This window comes from Ascaphus truei, chromosome 10, assembly GCF_040206685.1.
Source record: "Ascaphus truei isolate aAscTru1 chromosome 10, aAscTru1.hap1, whole genome shotgun sequence".
Classification (NCBI taxonomy): domain Eukaryota; kingdom Metazoa; phylum Chordata; class Amphibia; order Anura; family Ascaphidae; genus Ascaphus; species Ascaphus truei.
The window spans coordinates 24,806,126-24,823,568 of record NC_134492.1 but is presented as its reverse complement, the minus strand read 5'-3'; the positions used below and the strand labels follow the sequence as shown (position 1 = coordinate 24,823,568).

At 44.8% G+C, this 17,443-nt stretch overlaps 1 protein-coding gene across 1 annotated transcript; it reads left to right on the top strand.

Moving 5' to 3' along the window:
* On the top strand, positions 1-16,050 carry ATPAF1 (ATP synthase mitochondrial F1 complex assembly factor 1). Its single transcript, XM_075616258.1, has 9 exons — positions 1-250; positions 2,917-3,025; positions 6,901-6,939; positions 7,263-7,325; positions 7,957-8,007; positions 8,883-8,930; positions 10,804-10,899; positions 14,614-14,721; positions 15,314-16,050. The coding sequence occupies exons 1-9, from the start codon at positions 33-35 to the stop codon at positions 15,509-15,511; spliced, it is 930 nt and encodes a 309-aa protein (XP_075472373.1). The 5' UTR covers positions 1-32; the 3' UTR covers positions 15,512-16,050.
* The last annotated feature ends 1,393 nt before the right edge of the window (positions 16,051-17,443 follow it).

The window sequence follows — 17,443 nt, the reverse complement described above, 5'->3', positions numbered from 1 at the left end:
TCCCGGCCGGGTGCGTTTCTCCGTACTCCCGGATGTGGCCGGTTGGTGACACGCAGATGGCGGCGGCCGTGGTGCAGATGTCGTTGGGTTACAGAGGGCTGCTGGCGGTCCGGAGCCGGGGGACCGGGCCTCTGTGTCTGGGGCTTGTGTCGCCGCAGCAGCTTCGGGCCTTTTCGGTGCGGAAAGAACCGGAGCTGGAGGAGAACCCGCACTACGGGAAATACCGGGACAAGATCCAGCAGCTGCGCCGGTGAGAAAGGCCCCGGGGGTATCCCTGAGAGAGAGGCCCCGGGGGTATCTCCTGAGAGAGAGAGGCACCCGGGGGTATCTCCTGAGAGAGAGAGGCACCCGGGGGTATCTCCTGAGAGAGAGAGGCACCCGGGGGTATCTCCTGAGAGAGAGAGGGGCACCCGGGGGTATCTCCTGAGAGAGAGAGGGGCACCCGGGGGTATCTCCTGAGAGAGAGAGGCACCCGGGGGTATCTCCTGAGAGAGAGAGGGGCACCCGGGGGTATCTCCTGAGAGAGAGAGGCCCTGGTGGTATCCCCAGAGAGAGAGAGGCCCCGGTGGTATCCCCAGAGAGAGAGAGAGGCCCCGGGGGTATCCCCTGAGAGAGAGAGAGGCCCCGGTGGTCTCTCCTGAGAGAGAGAGGCCCCGGGGGTATCCCCTGAGAGAGAGAGGCCCCGGTGGTCTCTCCTGAGAGAGAGAGGCCCCGGGGGTATCTCCTGAGAGAGAGAGGCCCCGGGGGTATCTCCTGAGAGAGAGGCCCCGGTGGTCTCTCCTGAGAGAGAGAGGCCCCAGGGGTATCCCCAGAGAGAGAGAGGCCCCGGGGGTATCCCCTGAGAGAGAGAGAGGCCCCGGGGGTATCCCCTGAGAGAGAGAGAGGCCCCGGTGGTCTCTCCTGAGAGAGAGAGGCCCCGGGGGTATCCCCTGAGAGAGAGAGGCCCCTGTGGTCTCTCCTGAGAGAGAGAGGCCCCGGGGGTATCCCTCAGGAGAGGCCCCGGGGGTATCCCTCAGGAGAGGCCCCGGAGGTATCTCCTGAGAGAGAGAGGCACCTGGGCTCTATCCCCTGAGAGAGAGAGAGAGAGAGGCCCCCGGGCTCTATCCACTGAGAGAGAGAGACCCCCCGGGCTCTATCCACGGAGAGAGAGAGAGGCCCCCCGGGCTCTATCCCCTGAGAGAGAGAGAGGCCCCCCGGTTCTATCCCCTGAGAGAGAGAGAGGCCCCCCGGGTTCTATCCCCTGAGAGAGAGAGAGGCCCCCCGGGTTCTATCCCCTGAGAGAGAGAGAGACCCCCCGGGCTCTATCCACTGAGAGAGAGAGAGGCCCCCCGGGCTCTATCCCCTGAGAGAGAGAGAGGCCCCCCGGTTCTATCCCCTGAGAGAGAGAGAGGCCCCCCGGGTTCTATCCCCTGAGAGAGAGAGAGGCCCCCCGGGTTCTATCCCCTGAGAGAGAGAGAGGCCCCCCGGGTTCTATCCCCTGAGAGAGGCCCCCCGGGTTCTATCCCCTGAGAGAGGTCCCCCGGGTTCTATCCCCTGAGAGAGAGAGCCCCCCCGGGTTCTATCCCCTGAGAGAGAGAGGCCCCTGGGTTCTATCCCCTGAGAGAGAGAGAGAGAGGCCCCCCGGGTTCTATCCCCTGAGAGAGAGAGATGCCCCCCCGGGTTCTATCCCCTGAGAGAGAGAGAGGCCCCCCGGGTTCTATCCCCTGAGAGAGAGAGGCCCCCGAGTTCTATCCCCTGAGAGAGAGAGGCCCCCCGGGTTCTATCCCCTGAGAGAGAGAGAGAGAGACCCCCCAGGTTCTATCCCCTGAGAGAGAGAGAGACCCCCGGGTTCTATCCCCTGAGAGAGAGAAAGAGACCCCCGGGCTCTATCCCCTGAGAGAGAGAGAGACCCCCGGGCTCTATCCCCTGAGAGAGAGAGGCCCCCCCGGGTTATATCCCCTGAGAGAGAGGCCCCCCCCGGGTTATATCCCCTGAGAGAGAGGCCCCCCCCGGGTTCTATACCCTGAGAGAGAGAGGTCCCCCGGGTTCTATGCCCTGAGAGAGAGAGAGGCCCCCCCGGGTTCTATCCCCTGAGAGAGAGAGAGAGAGACCCCCGGGCTCTATCCCCTGAGAGAGAGAGGCCCCCGGGAATAGATCCACAGGAATAGATCTCTGGCACTACAATTAAACCCAGATACAGAGAGGGAGGCATCACACACACAGAGGGGAGGAGAGGCCTGAGAAATTGCCGTAACCTCCTGAGAGGGGCCTCTGACAGTTATATTAACCATGAGAGATAATGACCATCTGACAGAGATGAAGAGACATTGGATATAAATTATTTCCCCTTACAGAGAGAGATGACCTGAGATTATCTGAAGAGTGAGTAGAGGATGTGGGGTTGGGGGGGAGCAGTTAAAATACAGCGGTTGAGAACTATAAACGCCTAATACAAAGCAAGAGGAATTGAGACTACATAACCCCATAATACAGAGAGAAGCCAGGTGTGCAATATAATAATCTTTTATAACCAAGATATTCTTTATTTCACTCCCTGATAGAGAGAGAAGCCTTCTCTAACCGCCTGATACATACTGTAGGATAGGGACTTAGAGCCATCCCCTGATAGAGATGGACCTTTTATTTCACCTGAAAGAAATCTGCATATTTACATATGCAAATATACTGTAGACCCCATCTACCACCTTTCTTTTATATGATAATATGGTGTCTGATTTCTAGGTTTCCCAGGTTCATCCTTCTTGCTTCCAAAGATGCCACGTCTCACAACCTCTTACTATGAGGAGTGACACTAACCCTATTGGCATAGTAATGTTCTCCTCTTGCCATAGATACACAATTAGATTGTGTCATTTCACTGACACAGCATTTTAACACTATATTCCGAGGAGTCATTTCTGTACATCCCAAATGTAGATCTAACCCAGCATCTTTCGATGTTCGCATGGAGAAGAGGAGTGAGGTGAAGAAACAGTCGCTTGGTTGTTCTAAACAAGCAGAATTTGTCCGCACTGTGGAAGAAAAGGCATGGGCATTTTTATTATTATTTTTTACTAGTGGCCACATAAATGGCAACTGCACTTTAATTTACAGTACAGGCATACCCCGTATTAACGTACGTAATGGGTCCAGGACATGTATGTAAAGCAAAAATGTACTTAAAGTGAAGCACTACCTTTTTCCACTTATCGATGCTTCGGTACAGGTAGGGAGCCGGTATTGCTGTTCAGGACGTGCTGACAGGCGCATGTGCGAGCTGCTGTTTGCCTATTGGACGACGGTAATCAACACGTCACTACTACGGCGGTGTGTAGGGCAGAATAAGTGTCCGTACTCGCGAAGCGAGCGTATGGACACAGGGGTATGGTGCTAATGAAAATATGTCCTTACTCGCGAGTGTACTTAAACCGGGGTATGCCTGTATAAACAGTTCTGTGTAGGACATGCTTACTAATTTGCATCTTATTGTGTGTTGACCACTAGGGGCGCTATGTAGCAAGAGGTTAACTTGCGGTGACGCAGCCATGTAATAAAATAATATTTTTTCTTTCTGAAATGCGATATATGTATGAAGTGTATTTCTATAGTTTTACCGCGCTACGCTAGTATTGTGCACTAAAAAAGGACTGGCAGCCACTTTTACAGTGATGGAGAAAGCCGTCCAGAAAAGTGACGCAAGCTGCATGTTTCTTAATACAGAACCTGTGCCAATGTCACCCGCCGTAACTCCTCCCAGTTTCTCTATAAATCCCTCATCTCGTCGCAGGCAGACTCAGACATACCCGAAAATGGTGTAACTAAGATGAATACATAGACGCTGCCTGGCACAGGTATATATCAGCGCGAGTTGTGACAAAATAGCTACTTTGCGCCTACCTTTTTGTTATGATACATATTGCCCTAGGTGTCTCTAAGTTAAGGCTGCATCTCAATGATTATTACTGCTTTAAATTCACTAACGTTAAATGTAAAAAGGTTTTTGTTTATCTTTTGGTATGTTTCAAAAGACTGTTCTTGCTTCCCTGCAACCTGATTTTTGTTGGCCATTTACTGCTTTCTGTGTCACCTTAGTCTCCCTTTGCCGGTGCTCACTAGGGGAGAGGGACTTCGGTCTGGTCCCAGGTATGCATTCAATTAAGAAATATGAATTTTGATGAATACGTAAGTAGTGGTTGGAAAATGCAAAGATCCTGTGATAGGTTTTCCTATTTGTTATCTCGTGCCATTTTGCATTCTGTGATTGGAAGGCCCAAAAAGTAGGGTTCCCGTAGTGCTTTCAAACTGCCATGAAGGATTGTCATTGAATCCTCAGAAGTAAAACATAAATCATTTTTTTTTAGTAACTATGTTATCTCTATCGTATTGTGAAGCAGGAAAAAGGGGAATGCCATCAGGCACCAAAGGGGTTAAAACACTGCATAAATACCCTTCCTCTACACCAGGGGTGCTCAACTCCAGTCCTCAAACTCCCCCCAACAGGTCAGGTTTTTAGGATATCCCTGCTTCAGCACAAGGGGCTCAATCCGAGGCTCTGAGCCACCTGTGCTGAAGCTGGGATATCCTGAAAGCCTGACCTGTTGGGGGGGTGTTAGGGACTTGAGCACTGGAGTTGAGCTCCCCTGCACTACACTAACAACATCCCCCTTGTAAACCAAAGAGGCTAGTAAAGATTTGCTAACTACTATGGCAAATGGGTTAATCTTCACCATCCCTATTGGGCCTACCACCCATACTGACTAACAGGGCTGTATGCAGTACCCAACTGTACCCCTCAGAACATATGTAACATTCAAATTAAAAGTATAATGGACATCATGTGGTCATGTAACACTTTCATCCACCTGTCCAGGAGAGCCCAGGTAGCCTCATTGGCACAAGAGGGGTTAATAATAAAATAATACCACTTACCCCATCTATTTTATACTTCCCGGTTTTCGGGCTCAGTGATCCCCTGCATTAATCCAGTTTGCTAATCATACGGGCCGATGCCCACCCATAAAAATACATTTATTGTACCAAAAGAATCCTGAAACATTAGAATATAATGGCTGCGGCGGTGGCAGATAAGAAGCACGTGTCCCACTTCCCTACCTGCTGTGAAACCTCAGACAGTATGTAATCCTCGGCTTTCTTGCCTGTCCGGGATTTAGCCTCATGTCTATCCCGAGCGTGTTTGAATTCCCTTGCTGTATTAGCCCCTGGAGGCTGTTTCACGAACCCACCACCCTTTGTGTGTGATAGCCACTCCACAAATAATAAAACCTGAGACTTTGAACCAGCCCACCGGGGCTGACGGTCTTATATTAAGCCAGCGGTGCGCAAACTGGGGGGCGGGAGAATTTCTTGGGGGGTGGAGGAATGGAATTTCTAGGGGGGGCATGGGCGGTTACAGAGGCCCCGCGCCCTTCCCCAATGCATTTAAATTAATTGCCGGGGAGGAGTGAGGCCTCTGTAACTCACGTGCCTGCTCTCCGCCGGGTCTTCGGCGACACGTCGCCATGGCAACGTACGTCAAATGACGCGGCAGGGTCACATGACGTGACGTCACATGACCCACAACGTAATTTGACACCGAGTCATTGGAGGGGGCGCAAATGTTGCGGGTCCCGAGCAGGGGGGCGCAGCTCAAGAAGTTTGCGTACCCCTGTATTAAGCATTCAAAAGGGAATGAATGTTACATTGTCCTAATAATGTTTTTTTTTTTATTAATTGACTAGCCGGGTTACTGCTTCTATTATTTAATATTCCCTCTCTCCGGTAAACATTACTGCGTATCTCTGCACCATAAATCAAGCAGACACTTATTTTTTTTTTTAAATTAACGAGGTTGGTTTAATCCAATATGTTTAGTAGGTGTTTGAGCAATCCAAGCAATATCCTACACATTTTTTTTTGTTTTGTTTTTTTTTAAATTAATCAGTTCTGTAATAATAGATATTTGCTACTTTTTTTAAATTATTTTAAAATTCAACTCCTAATGCCATTTTTAATGAGATTTAATATACTGCAGCAGGCGCGGCGCAGACAAAAGACCTCTTCTCTATGAGGCCGCCAATAGAGCGTGCGAGTGATGAAGTGCGACCGCGATTCTCAAGAAGACAAACAATTTTGTCTTTGCCGCGTACAATAACATGCTGTGTAACAATAGATAATGTTACCGTAGTAATATTAGAATATATTGTAGCTGCTGAGTTACACAGACTGAAGAGTTGATTGAAACTGAAAGGCGGCCATTTAGTGAATCCTCGGAAACAGGGTTTTCGACCCCTCGTGCACTCCAATCACATGACCGCTTCCATCACTGATGATGGAACAGAAGGGGAAGTCCTCCTCCTTCCGCCCGCCATCAGTTCAGATTGCGTCCTGTGCCCCATAGGAGAGCTGGCCACGATATGCCCTAGTAACACCAGCTGGGTTTCTGAATGTAGCTACTAAGCCATGGGACCCAGTTGTGTAGTATTGGATAAAAATGCATTTTTCCCCACAACTTTGCAATGTTTTTTTAATGTATTAAAGCGTACTTGGGTTGCTATGGCAACTATTTAGGAAATCACAGCACTTCCTCTTTTGGAATAGGCGGCCATATTTATTGCTTGCCCTGGGAAGCAGGATGTTCACCGATCGATCATGGGAAAACTAATCGATTGGCATCTTGGATAATTGTATTGCCATAAAGGCAAGAAAATGCTTCATCTATAAAAACCAAAACACCAGGCAAGAGGAAATGTCCCTTTAACAGTGATATCAAAGGAAAGCTGTCTTGAGAAAATAGTTGTGTATGATCAGATCCCCATGAGGAGTTGACTCTTTGTTCTAAGCCTCAGAGCTCAGAACAAACTCTGATCATTTACAAAGCACCCCAGGATCAGTTGGGATAACGTTTTTCTTTGTTCCTTTTAGGTAGGAACAGGTTCGTCCAAAGGATTCACTAAAGATAAGGTGCGTTGTTAGCATCCAACTAGCAGCTCGTAAGGCCCAGGAGAGCAGCACACACACTGAGCCTAATATACTCGTTTATGCCTGTGATCTCCATAGGTCGTCCAACACTTTTTCTCTAAGCTTCACTGGGCAGGAATGTTTGGTTCTGTTATCCCCTTATTGTGTTATTTCAATGTGGTAACTGTAAAATACTGTATGCTTGTACTAAATGATTGTGTATATACACACATAACAAAGTCCCCATACATTGGCATGCACTCGGATTTGCAAAACATTGCAGCTGAGGTTGCGCCCGGTGAAATTACTTCTATCCTGTCTTGCAGACACTGACCTCCATCCTGAATTTAGAGCTGGTAAAAGACAAAAGTGCAGATGATATTGGAGAGGTAAGATGTTTTCACGGAGCTAACCATACACGTGCTATTTTTTCGGTTTCCTATTGAGAAGAGACCATAACTTTAAGATTGGAGACCGAATTGTGGCTGAATTCTTCACACTGTAATCCAGAGTCTATAAACTGTTACGATGCAATTATAATTTCACCTGAGATTAGCTGTCTGGGTATCAAAAATGAAGCTAAATAATGATAAATTGTGTCACGATGGAAATGCAAAGCTTCTAATCATTTCACACAGCTTTATTGGTTGCAGTGGTTAATACCGTCTCAGACAGGACATATAATTGGCACACAAAAAAGAAGTTTGTTAGAGACACACAATGTGATACGTTCTTTTATAAAGTTGCCCCAAGTACCTTTTCCAGTAACTAATCCCCAAATTGCTCTCTATTGGTACAAAGCCGCTTTCTAAATTGCGAGAAACGCATTCTATTGACGCTCTTAGTGTGTGCAGCGTAACCGCATTTTGTGTTGTTTAACACTTGCCATCTTGTGTGTCATTAAATCTGTTTACACAATGTGTTGCCAAATTGTGTACCTTTTCACATTCGCTTTGTTAGTGATTAGAGCACAGATTACTGTGCGGAGTTGCTGACCCCAATACGCCGCCTTGTTTACAGATTTGGAATCAGTTCTTTTCTTCACGAGACACCGTGTTCGCCGTCATACCCGTGAGTAGCGCGTGCTGCGCCCAGAACTGCATGTCAATGTATTATGTACATGTCAGCAGGAACATACATTAAGATGCCCTTATTATTAGTCTCGTTTCCTCGGAACTCGTGCCTTCTGGCCCCGCTCCCGTGATGACATCACTAATATAAACACACACATCTAATGAGCTACATAAAGCTACTCATGAGATCCTTTGGCTACAGCCCCCTGCCTGCGCTGCGCGCGCACCTGCGAGGATGGCGGCGCGTGCAGCCGAGTTCCCCGGTCTGCAGTAAGCTGCAGGGGGAAAGACAGGGGGGTCGTGACGGGGGCACGGCCCTGATGTCACCCGGCAGGTTCGCCCTTATTGGCTGAACTGCCGGGAGGCGTGGCCTAGTGCTCGGTTGCTAGGTCTGAACTTATGTATCCCTGAAAAACTCGCCGTGCCGCGCGGCGGCCCCCCTTGCAGCGGGCCCGGCCCCATTGAGGGGCAGCTCTTGTCCCCGCTGCGCCCGCCATAGCGAGCGCTGCAGTAGCCAGCGGGGACCAAGCCTTTCTCTTCAAGAGCCAAGAGGTAACGGTCTTGGCTTTTCATTCCTCACCATTCCCATTCATACTTCCTCTGAAATAGCCAAATCATTCTTCCGCCACCTTTTTGAGTCTGCATTTAACAGTAACTTGTTCGTTGCATTACATCATATCTTATCTAAAGGATTAAAGCTTGGATGAGCCTTCCTTGGCCAAGAACTGGCATTGTCCTTTTCCCGGTGTGTGTTCTGGACTCGGGCAGGAGGCTGATGTTCTGGTTAATCTCTCTAGTCCTCCATATCTTCAGGAATTTGTTTCTGTTCCCTTTTCCTCTGCATAGCTCGTAACTCTCTGTTCTTTTCTTCAGGGAGAATCCTTTGATCTCGTATGGCATCGAGCCCAGACCTGCCCCTCAGTAAGTTTGAACACTTTCTATTTCTTTTGGTTCAAATCCTCTTTTTTTTTTCCTCCTTCTGGCATTTGCATGCCAATACTCAGCTGCTCGTAGCTCCAGTCACATCTGATCATCCAGCAAAGCACAGATGTTTGCATATTGTTTTGCTAAGCAAGGAAATGTAAAGTTCTTGTCCATTACTTGCACAGCATCTGTAACCTTCACACTGGGCCTCCTGGCGGCAGCTCACTGAGGGATGTTTTAATGACCTCTCTTGGTGCCTTTGAAAGTTACTGGAAAAGTTCCCTTTCAAAGCGTTTTGCACGTTTTCCATGTTCTGCAAAACAGCAAGAAGACAATCTAAAAATATGCAGGAACTTAATCGGCTTTGTGCTCGTTACTGTACAACAGTTTGACCCTTCTTTGCACTTTAGGTCCAAAATCTTAAAGAAACATTTGCTTTTTTAAATTATTTTCTGTAAGAGTGTAGTGCTGTATAAAGCAATGCACTATATTACATTATATATAGTAATGCCCTATATTACATTATATATAGTAATGCCCTATATTACATTATATATAGTAATGCCCTATATTACATTATATATAGTAATGCCCTATATTACATTATATATAGTAATGCCCTGTATTACATTATATATAGTAATGCCCTGTATTACATTATATATAGTAATGCCCTATATTACATTATATATAGTAATGCCCTATATTACATTATATATAGTAATGCCCTATATTACATTATATATAGTAATGCCCTGTATTACATTATATATAGTAATGCCCTGTATTACATTATATATATAGTAATGTACTATATTACATTATATATAGTAATGCCCTATATTACATTATATATAGTAATGCCCTATATTACATTATATATAGTAATGCCCTGTATTACATTATATATAGTAATGCCCTATATTACATTATATATAGTAATGCCCTATATTACATTATATATAGTAATGCCCTGTATTACATTATATAAAGCAATGCCCTATATTACATTATATAAATTATTATAAAGCAATGCCCTATATTACATTATATAAAGCAATGCCCTATATTACATTATATAAATTATTATAAAGCAATGCCCTATATTACATTATATAAAGCAATGCCCTATATTGCATTACATAAAGCAATGCCCTATATTGCATTACATAAAGCAATGCCCTATATTGCATTATATATAGTAATGCCCTATATTACATTTATATATAGTAATGCCCTATATTACATTATATAAAGCAATGCCATATATTACATTCTATTATATAACACACAATCATTATGGCAACATAGCAAGACTGTGCACTGAGGACAATTTGCTATATTTTCTTTTCGGGTTGCCTAAAAGTGATCAGGATTGTGCGGCTTGTTAGGGTTGACCCGTTAAAGTCTTAGCCCACATGAATAGGATCTCTCCTGGAGCAGGGCTGCTTCCCTGAAGGAAGTAGACATGAGACGTGGGGATACATTGGTTCCATTATGATTTCTTACCAGAATTGCAGAGTTCTGTGTACTTTTAGAAAGCGCTTCAATTTTCTGTCTTTTCCTCCCAAAACCTTTTTAAAGAGACTGAAATGTGAACAATTATTTAAATCATTTCCCTCCGGATGAATCATGTTATTGAATAAAGTTGTTTGATTTCACGACATTACTGGCCTTTGTGTTAATCATTTGGAAGTAATGGGGTTACCGCTTGGGGGGCTACACCTGGAGCCTCCTATTTCCTTCCTCATCTCTCAGCTGACTTTGGTTTGTTTCTACTAAACTCCGAGGGTCACCGGCCCTGGGGTCAGGAAGCAGTATTTTGTAATGCTGTAAGATTTCTTGTCTCACATGGGTCTTCTCCTTGCAGTTCTTGTATGCGTTGCCAAGACAGGAAGGATATGAGTTTTATGTGGGTCAGTGGTCTGCAGCTGAGCTTCATTTCACTTCGCTCATCAACATCCAGGTATGTCCAATTCCAGATAGTTGGAAGGTAGCAAGTCACCTTCTGTGTTCTGTTTCCGGACTTGATTCTGGTGCTGGTTGTGATAACTTTTAATGGATCAACATAAGAGGTGATGTGCTGAAGTCTTCTGATCATGTGTATAACATCTGTAAAGAGCCCCCTTGTTGTTCCATTAAAATGTAACATAACCTGAAGCTAATCGGTACTTCCCCAGTTCTAATGCAGCTGCTGGAACACTGAAGTGTGTGTATCATATTCATGTAGTTACCATGCAAACGACTGAGCCACTGATTGAGCCACCTGTGCTGAAGCCGGGAAATGCTTAAAACTTGACCTGTTGGTGGCCCTTAAGGACTGGAGTTGGCCTCCCCTGATCTAAGTGAACCACAGGCAATGCAATTATAAGGTCATGGAGAAATAAAAACCATAATAGACCATATTGACATTAAAGGATCAGTTCTCCCTCAGTTTTATCCCCCCATCCCCTTTAATTGTGTTGATTTTAGCTCCGGGGACCCTCTGTTTAACGGGATACTTACTGGGGAAAGCCCCGCCGGGTCCTCCTTTCCAGCGGAAACAAAAAAAAAGGTTTAAATCTCCCGCGTCACACAGGCCAACAGGACGCCACAACGTCATGCGTCACGGCTTCTTTCAGGTGTCACGTCTGGGATTTAAACCTCCCATGAAGTGCCAGAGGCACCTTCCCCAGCTCGTACCTCAGGATCCAGGGGGTCCCTGGAGCCGAAATGACTGCGGTTCTGCTCCGGAAACCCATGCTTCCCACCCATGCGGAAAGGAAGAGGGGCATGTAACACAGAAACACAGAATTTGACGGCTGATAAGAACCACTTGACCCATTTTCCTATCTGCTGTAAAACCCCAGACCTTATTCCAGGGGTGGGCAACTCCAGTACTCAAGGGAAACCAACCGGTCAGGTTTTAAGTCGTTGCCTGAACCACTGATTGAGCCACATATGCTGAAGCAGGGATATCCTGAAAACATGACCTGTTGGTGGCCAAAAAACCCCAACAAGTGGCCTAGAGAGGTCACTAAAAGTCCCTACAAATTGCACTCATTCCATGGTATGATGTATTTCATAAAGTACCAGCTTAATAACTAGTACCAATAGTATGAGAGTATATACACAGACCTATAAAACATACAGAACACCTACAAGCTCAAATTGAACCCCCAAAATACCCACAACATATATATAAGCATATAAGTTTCACAGAGGAGTGCTACTGAGCATGGCAATATATATTTAAAACCAGAGACATAACATAAAACACAGACAAAGCTCAGTGCACATCCAGAAAAACTTATATACGGTACAGTGCCTAAATATACATGTATAAATAACTAATAAATAAAATGGTCTTTTAGTTTAACATTTTGGCCAAATTGTTGTAAGCCCTTGAGCCAAACTTCACGGCAGACCACGTTTCAAGGGTCCCTACACTAATATAAATTCTTAATAACCTGTGCATTGCCAGGAAGAATGATTTCTAATAAATCTGTCAATATAAGTTGCAAAAGTTCTAAGTCTGATTGAAGCTTTTATTAACCTGTACATTACCAGGAAAAGCACTCTGTAATAGATTTGTCACAATCACACTGCATGCAGGCAAGTTCCCCTGATAGTTGGAGATGCCATGGAGTGAGCTTTTAACCATTTAAATGTGGGAGGGAGTGAGCTTCAATTGGATAGGAGGTTGCCACCCTCCAAAACAGCCAAGACTAGCTGCACAAGAATTATAAAACATACAGAACACCTACAAGCATATTAGTGTAGGGACCCTTGAAACGTGGTCTGCCGTGAAGTTTGGCTCAAGGGCTTACAACAATTTGGCCAAAATGTTAAACTAAAAAACTATTTATTAGTTATTTATACATGTATATTTAGGCACTGTACCGTATATAAGTTTTTCTGGATGTGCACTGAGCTTTGTCTGTGTTTTATGTTATGTCTCTGGTTTTAAATATATACACAGACCAACTGGGAAATGTCCACACAATCTAAACTATAGCATGACAAACAAATACATCAATTTTAATACATAATGAAATCTGACGAAATGCATAAAATTACAACTAAATTACAAAAACTAAAAAGATTCCCTAGTGGGCGAGAGTGGAACAGTAAGGTGAATATAGGGGTTAATATGAACCTATACTGATACCCCCATAGAGTATGTATATGGAGATAAGGTCCAAAATATATTAACACGGCTATATAGCCTCACCATACCATCAGGCAAAGTAGCAGCTACAAGGGGAAATCCCACACTATTAGAGACTAAGCATACCAGAGGAAGACATTACTATGTCACAGCTTAAATAGTTAATGCTGTTATCATAGTTGGTACAGTGAATAGGGTATATAGAAAATTCAATGTACACCAGATGTCATTAGTAACCAGGTATAGATCTATAAGCAGGTGTATAAGGGATAAATAACCTGCAATGAAAGCAGGAAGTATACAACCTGATAGCTGATGCTGCAAGGACGGCAATATAGTAGATGCCCTGTGTGTACAGCGTTCCTAGTTGTCTCCCAATAGTTGGAGCTGCGTGCATGCTCCATCGCAACCCACGTGACCGTCAACGTAATGTTGGTGACCCTTCAGAGCTGGAGTTGGCTACCCCTGCCCTAATAGATCATTGGCTTTCATTAATATTTAGGATTTAGCCTTATGTCTATCCCGAACGTGTTTGAATTCACTTACTGTATTAGCCCCTACCACCTCTGTTGGAAGGTTATTCCATGAATCAACCACCCTTTCTGTGAACAAATACTTCCTCACCCTCCCGCTTCAGAGAATGACCTCTTATTGTAGCACTTCTCATTCTCTGAAATATGCTTCCCTGCTGTACTTTGTTGAGACGCGTTATGTATTTGAACGTGTCTATCATTTCCCCTCTCACCTCTACACTGTACATATTACGGTCCTGTAGTCTTTCCTACTAAGAGATGTAGATCATGCACATTACGAACTTATCAGCCCTTTCTTGCACAGTCTCCAAATGATTTATGTCCTTCCGGAGATAGGTGAGGTCTCACCAATAATCTATAAAGTGGTATTATCTCTCCCTCCACCCCCCTCTCTCTCTCGCTGACATAAGGACTCACACGTTCCTTTTGTCTACAGTAGTTGACATTACAGTGCTATTAGTCCTGTATTCTGCTTTTGGATTTTTGTGACCCAAATGCATTATTTTACACATTTGAGCATTAAATTGTACTTGCCACACTTGACCATTCCTCTAATCCAGCGTTGCGCAAACCGGGAGATTCTCTGCGGGGGGCGCGGCGGTTACAGAGGCCCCGCGCACTTCCCGGAGGCATTTAAATGAACTGCCAAGGAACCGGTGAAGGCCTCTGTAACTCTCTTACCGTGGTTGACGTCTTCTGGAGACGCGCCAACATGGCACTGCGGTGTTGTCATGTGATGTCACGTTGCTATGGCAACGTAACGTCAGAACCACGGTAAGGAGGGTGGGGTGCGAGGAGAGGGGGACAGCCAGCAGGGGGAAAAGATTGCGTTCCCCTGCTCCAATCTACCTAAATTTAGCTTGGTATGGTCCTTTAATGGAAGAAGATTTGAGTTAAAAAAGTGAAACTGCAAAGAGGGCATTTTGTTAGTCTCGTCTGTTACACACTGCAGCTATTTTGTGGAACATTTTAAAGATGGTTTATTTTCGTTCTGCAGACAGCAGGCGAGACTGCTCCCAGCCAGTTGATTTTATACCATTATCTCGAGCTCCAGAAGGAAAAAGGAATCGTTCTGATGACCGCAGAAATTGACACCAAATTCCTGGTAAACTCTCTTCTCGTGTTCTGTTCTAAAGCCTTTTAGGGAGTCCTGGGCTGCGTAGGATTGTCTGATTCTCCCAAGCGAAGGCCTGCGCCGTGCATGCAAACACGATGTTTGACTCAAAGACCTGGCCTGACTGGGGCTATGTGACAAGGTTTGAGAAGCACCTCAGCTGAATAACTTTGGCAACGTAAGATTCTGCCCATGGTTGTTACCAAGTTGGGACTGTTTTTTTACTCAAATGCAAGATGTGGATTTATGATCGTGTGTAATACTTCATGAATGTAATAGCGTTTACAGCGTTTCCAAAACCTTACATCTCCATGTGTACTCGTGTTTTAAAAACTCTGTACGCACTTCTGCATTTATGAAAATCTCGCTTGATGGTCCATTAAGTTATTACAACATTTAAAAAAAACTATATTTCTTCAGGATTTAAATGGTTACTAGAACTCTACACTACAAATAAATATGACCAATCCGTTCTCAGTGTATAGATGTGCCCACCCTTGGTGCTGTTGGCAAAAGCAGTACTGTATATTTATTAATAAAATAATTAAAACACAGGTCTTCTAAGTATAACGTTTTCTTGCAGAATGTCCAGGAAGCTCAGTGCTTAGCTAATCAAGTGCAGCTGTTCTACGCCAGCGATCGATCAGAGACCTTCCGATTGGTGGAAACATTCAACTACAAGCCCAACGAATTTAAGTACATGTCTGTCATTTCTTTCCTGGAACAACACGGACTGGGGAAAAGCCGTTTGAATGTACAAGGGAAGAGCACAGCGGATTAGTCACCACGAAGGGAATCCCTCGCAGAACATGCTTTGGAAGCTCGCCAACCTGCGAAGGGACACACAGGCACATCAACATACGTAGAAACAAAACTATACTGACATTTTGGTTCTTTGTATCGTCTTTATCAAGGTGACTCACAAAAGAAACACAACAGTGAACGATGAGCCATATTTACAACTTAAACGCATGGCCTTGAATGGGCTGTAGGGTATCTTCCACCGTTGGAAGGCTTTGGTTTGACAGAAGACAGCTTAGTAAATTTAGGCCTATATCTGCAGAAACCCCATGACACCCTTCAATTATCTATTATGGTGTGCGATTTATGATCAGTGAATTATGATGCATATATAATGGCATGTGGACAAATTAGGTGTGTAACAACATTGCAACTGTAAAGTATAATGCAACAAGTGTGATGTAGGTGAGCAGGTGTAAAATAGAAGAAAAAACAATCTTTTTGTTACAGACCTTGAATAAATGGACAGAAATGTATGTATTACAACTCAACACTAAATAAAGTGTAACACATTCAGAAGACTGTTTCAACATAATTTAAGTTTGTGCAACAGCTTTTATTGTATTACAAGACCACAAATACCTATCACACTTCTATCAATTATTTGCCTTGCTGTATGTTCATGGTTTTTTTTGTTGTGTACACATGTCTGCACCTTGCAAGTTGTATTTACACCAACTTTTGCTTCCCGAGATAGATAGATATACATATATATATATATATATATATATATATATATATATATATATAGATATACATATATATATATATATATATATATATATGTATATCTATATATATATGTATATATATATATGTATATGTATATATATATATATGTATATATATATATATATATGTATATATATATATATGTATATGTATATATATATATGTATATATATGTGTGTATATATATATATATGTGTATATATATATATATATGTATATATATATATATATGTATATATATATATATATGTATATGTATATATATGTATATATATATATATATATATATGTATATATATGTATATGTATATATATATATATGTATATATATGTGTATATATATATATATATATATATATGTGTATATATATATATGTGTATATATATATATGTATATGTATATATATATATATATATATATATATATATATATATATATATATATATCTTATACTATATTAGTGAAAGCACTGTATGCCTGCATGCATGCATGCCTGCTGCCTGCCTGGATGTCCGGTGTCCCTAGGGGAAATCTCATTGGTCCCTTGGCCCGCCCCCGCACACCTCTCATTGGCCTGAGGCGGAGTGACGGGCCAAAGGACACACAGGGACACACACACACACAGGGGGACACACACACAGGGACACACACACAGGGACACACACACACACACAGGGACACACACACAGGGACACACACACACACACAGGGACACACACACACACGGGGCTCACAGTGTTAGCAGCACCCGCGCGCACCTCCTCCTCTCCCCGTGTCTCCCGCGCTTTCACACCGACCCCCCCCCCCCCCTCCCCCGGCGCCGCTACAGTCAGCGGGACACACACACACACTATTATTAGCCCTTCAGCGCCCCCCCCCCCCCCCACCCAGTGTCAGCGGCCGTGCGAGACCCCCCCTCTCCCCCCCCCCCACACATATACATGCCCCCCCCTCCCCGGCGGGGGAACAGCCAGTGGCCAGGCAGGCTGCCTCGCGGCGCCGAGTGCCCAAGATGGTGGCGCCCGGGACACAGCGGGGGAGCGGCCACAACACGCTGCCTCCCGCCTCAGATCCACGTGGGACCTGCCGGACGGGTGAGTGAGCGGCCTTCACCTCCCCTCACCCACACCTCACCCCCCATCACCTCCCCTCCCATCACCTCCCCTCACCCCCTTTCAC

What these genes read in the sequence shown, in the direction of transcription:
- ATPAF1 (XM_075616258.1), top strand. Translation starts at nt 33, where the DNA reads ATGTGGCCGGTTGGTGACACGCAGATGGCGGCGGCCGTGGTGCAGATG. An exon ending in AAGGATTCACTAAAGATAAG is followed by an intron (nt 6,940 to 7,262) that starts GTGCGTTGTTAG and finishes CCTGTCTTGCAG; the next exon opens with ACACTGACCTCCATCCTGAA. An exon ending in GTGCAGATGATATTGGAGAG is followed by an intron (nt 7,326 to 7,956) that starts GTAAGATGTTTT and finishes CCTTGTTTACAG; the next exon opens with ATTTGGAATCAGTTCTTTTC.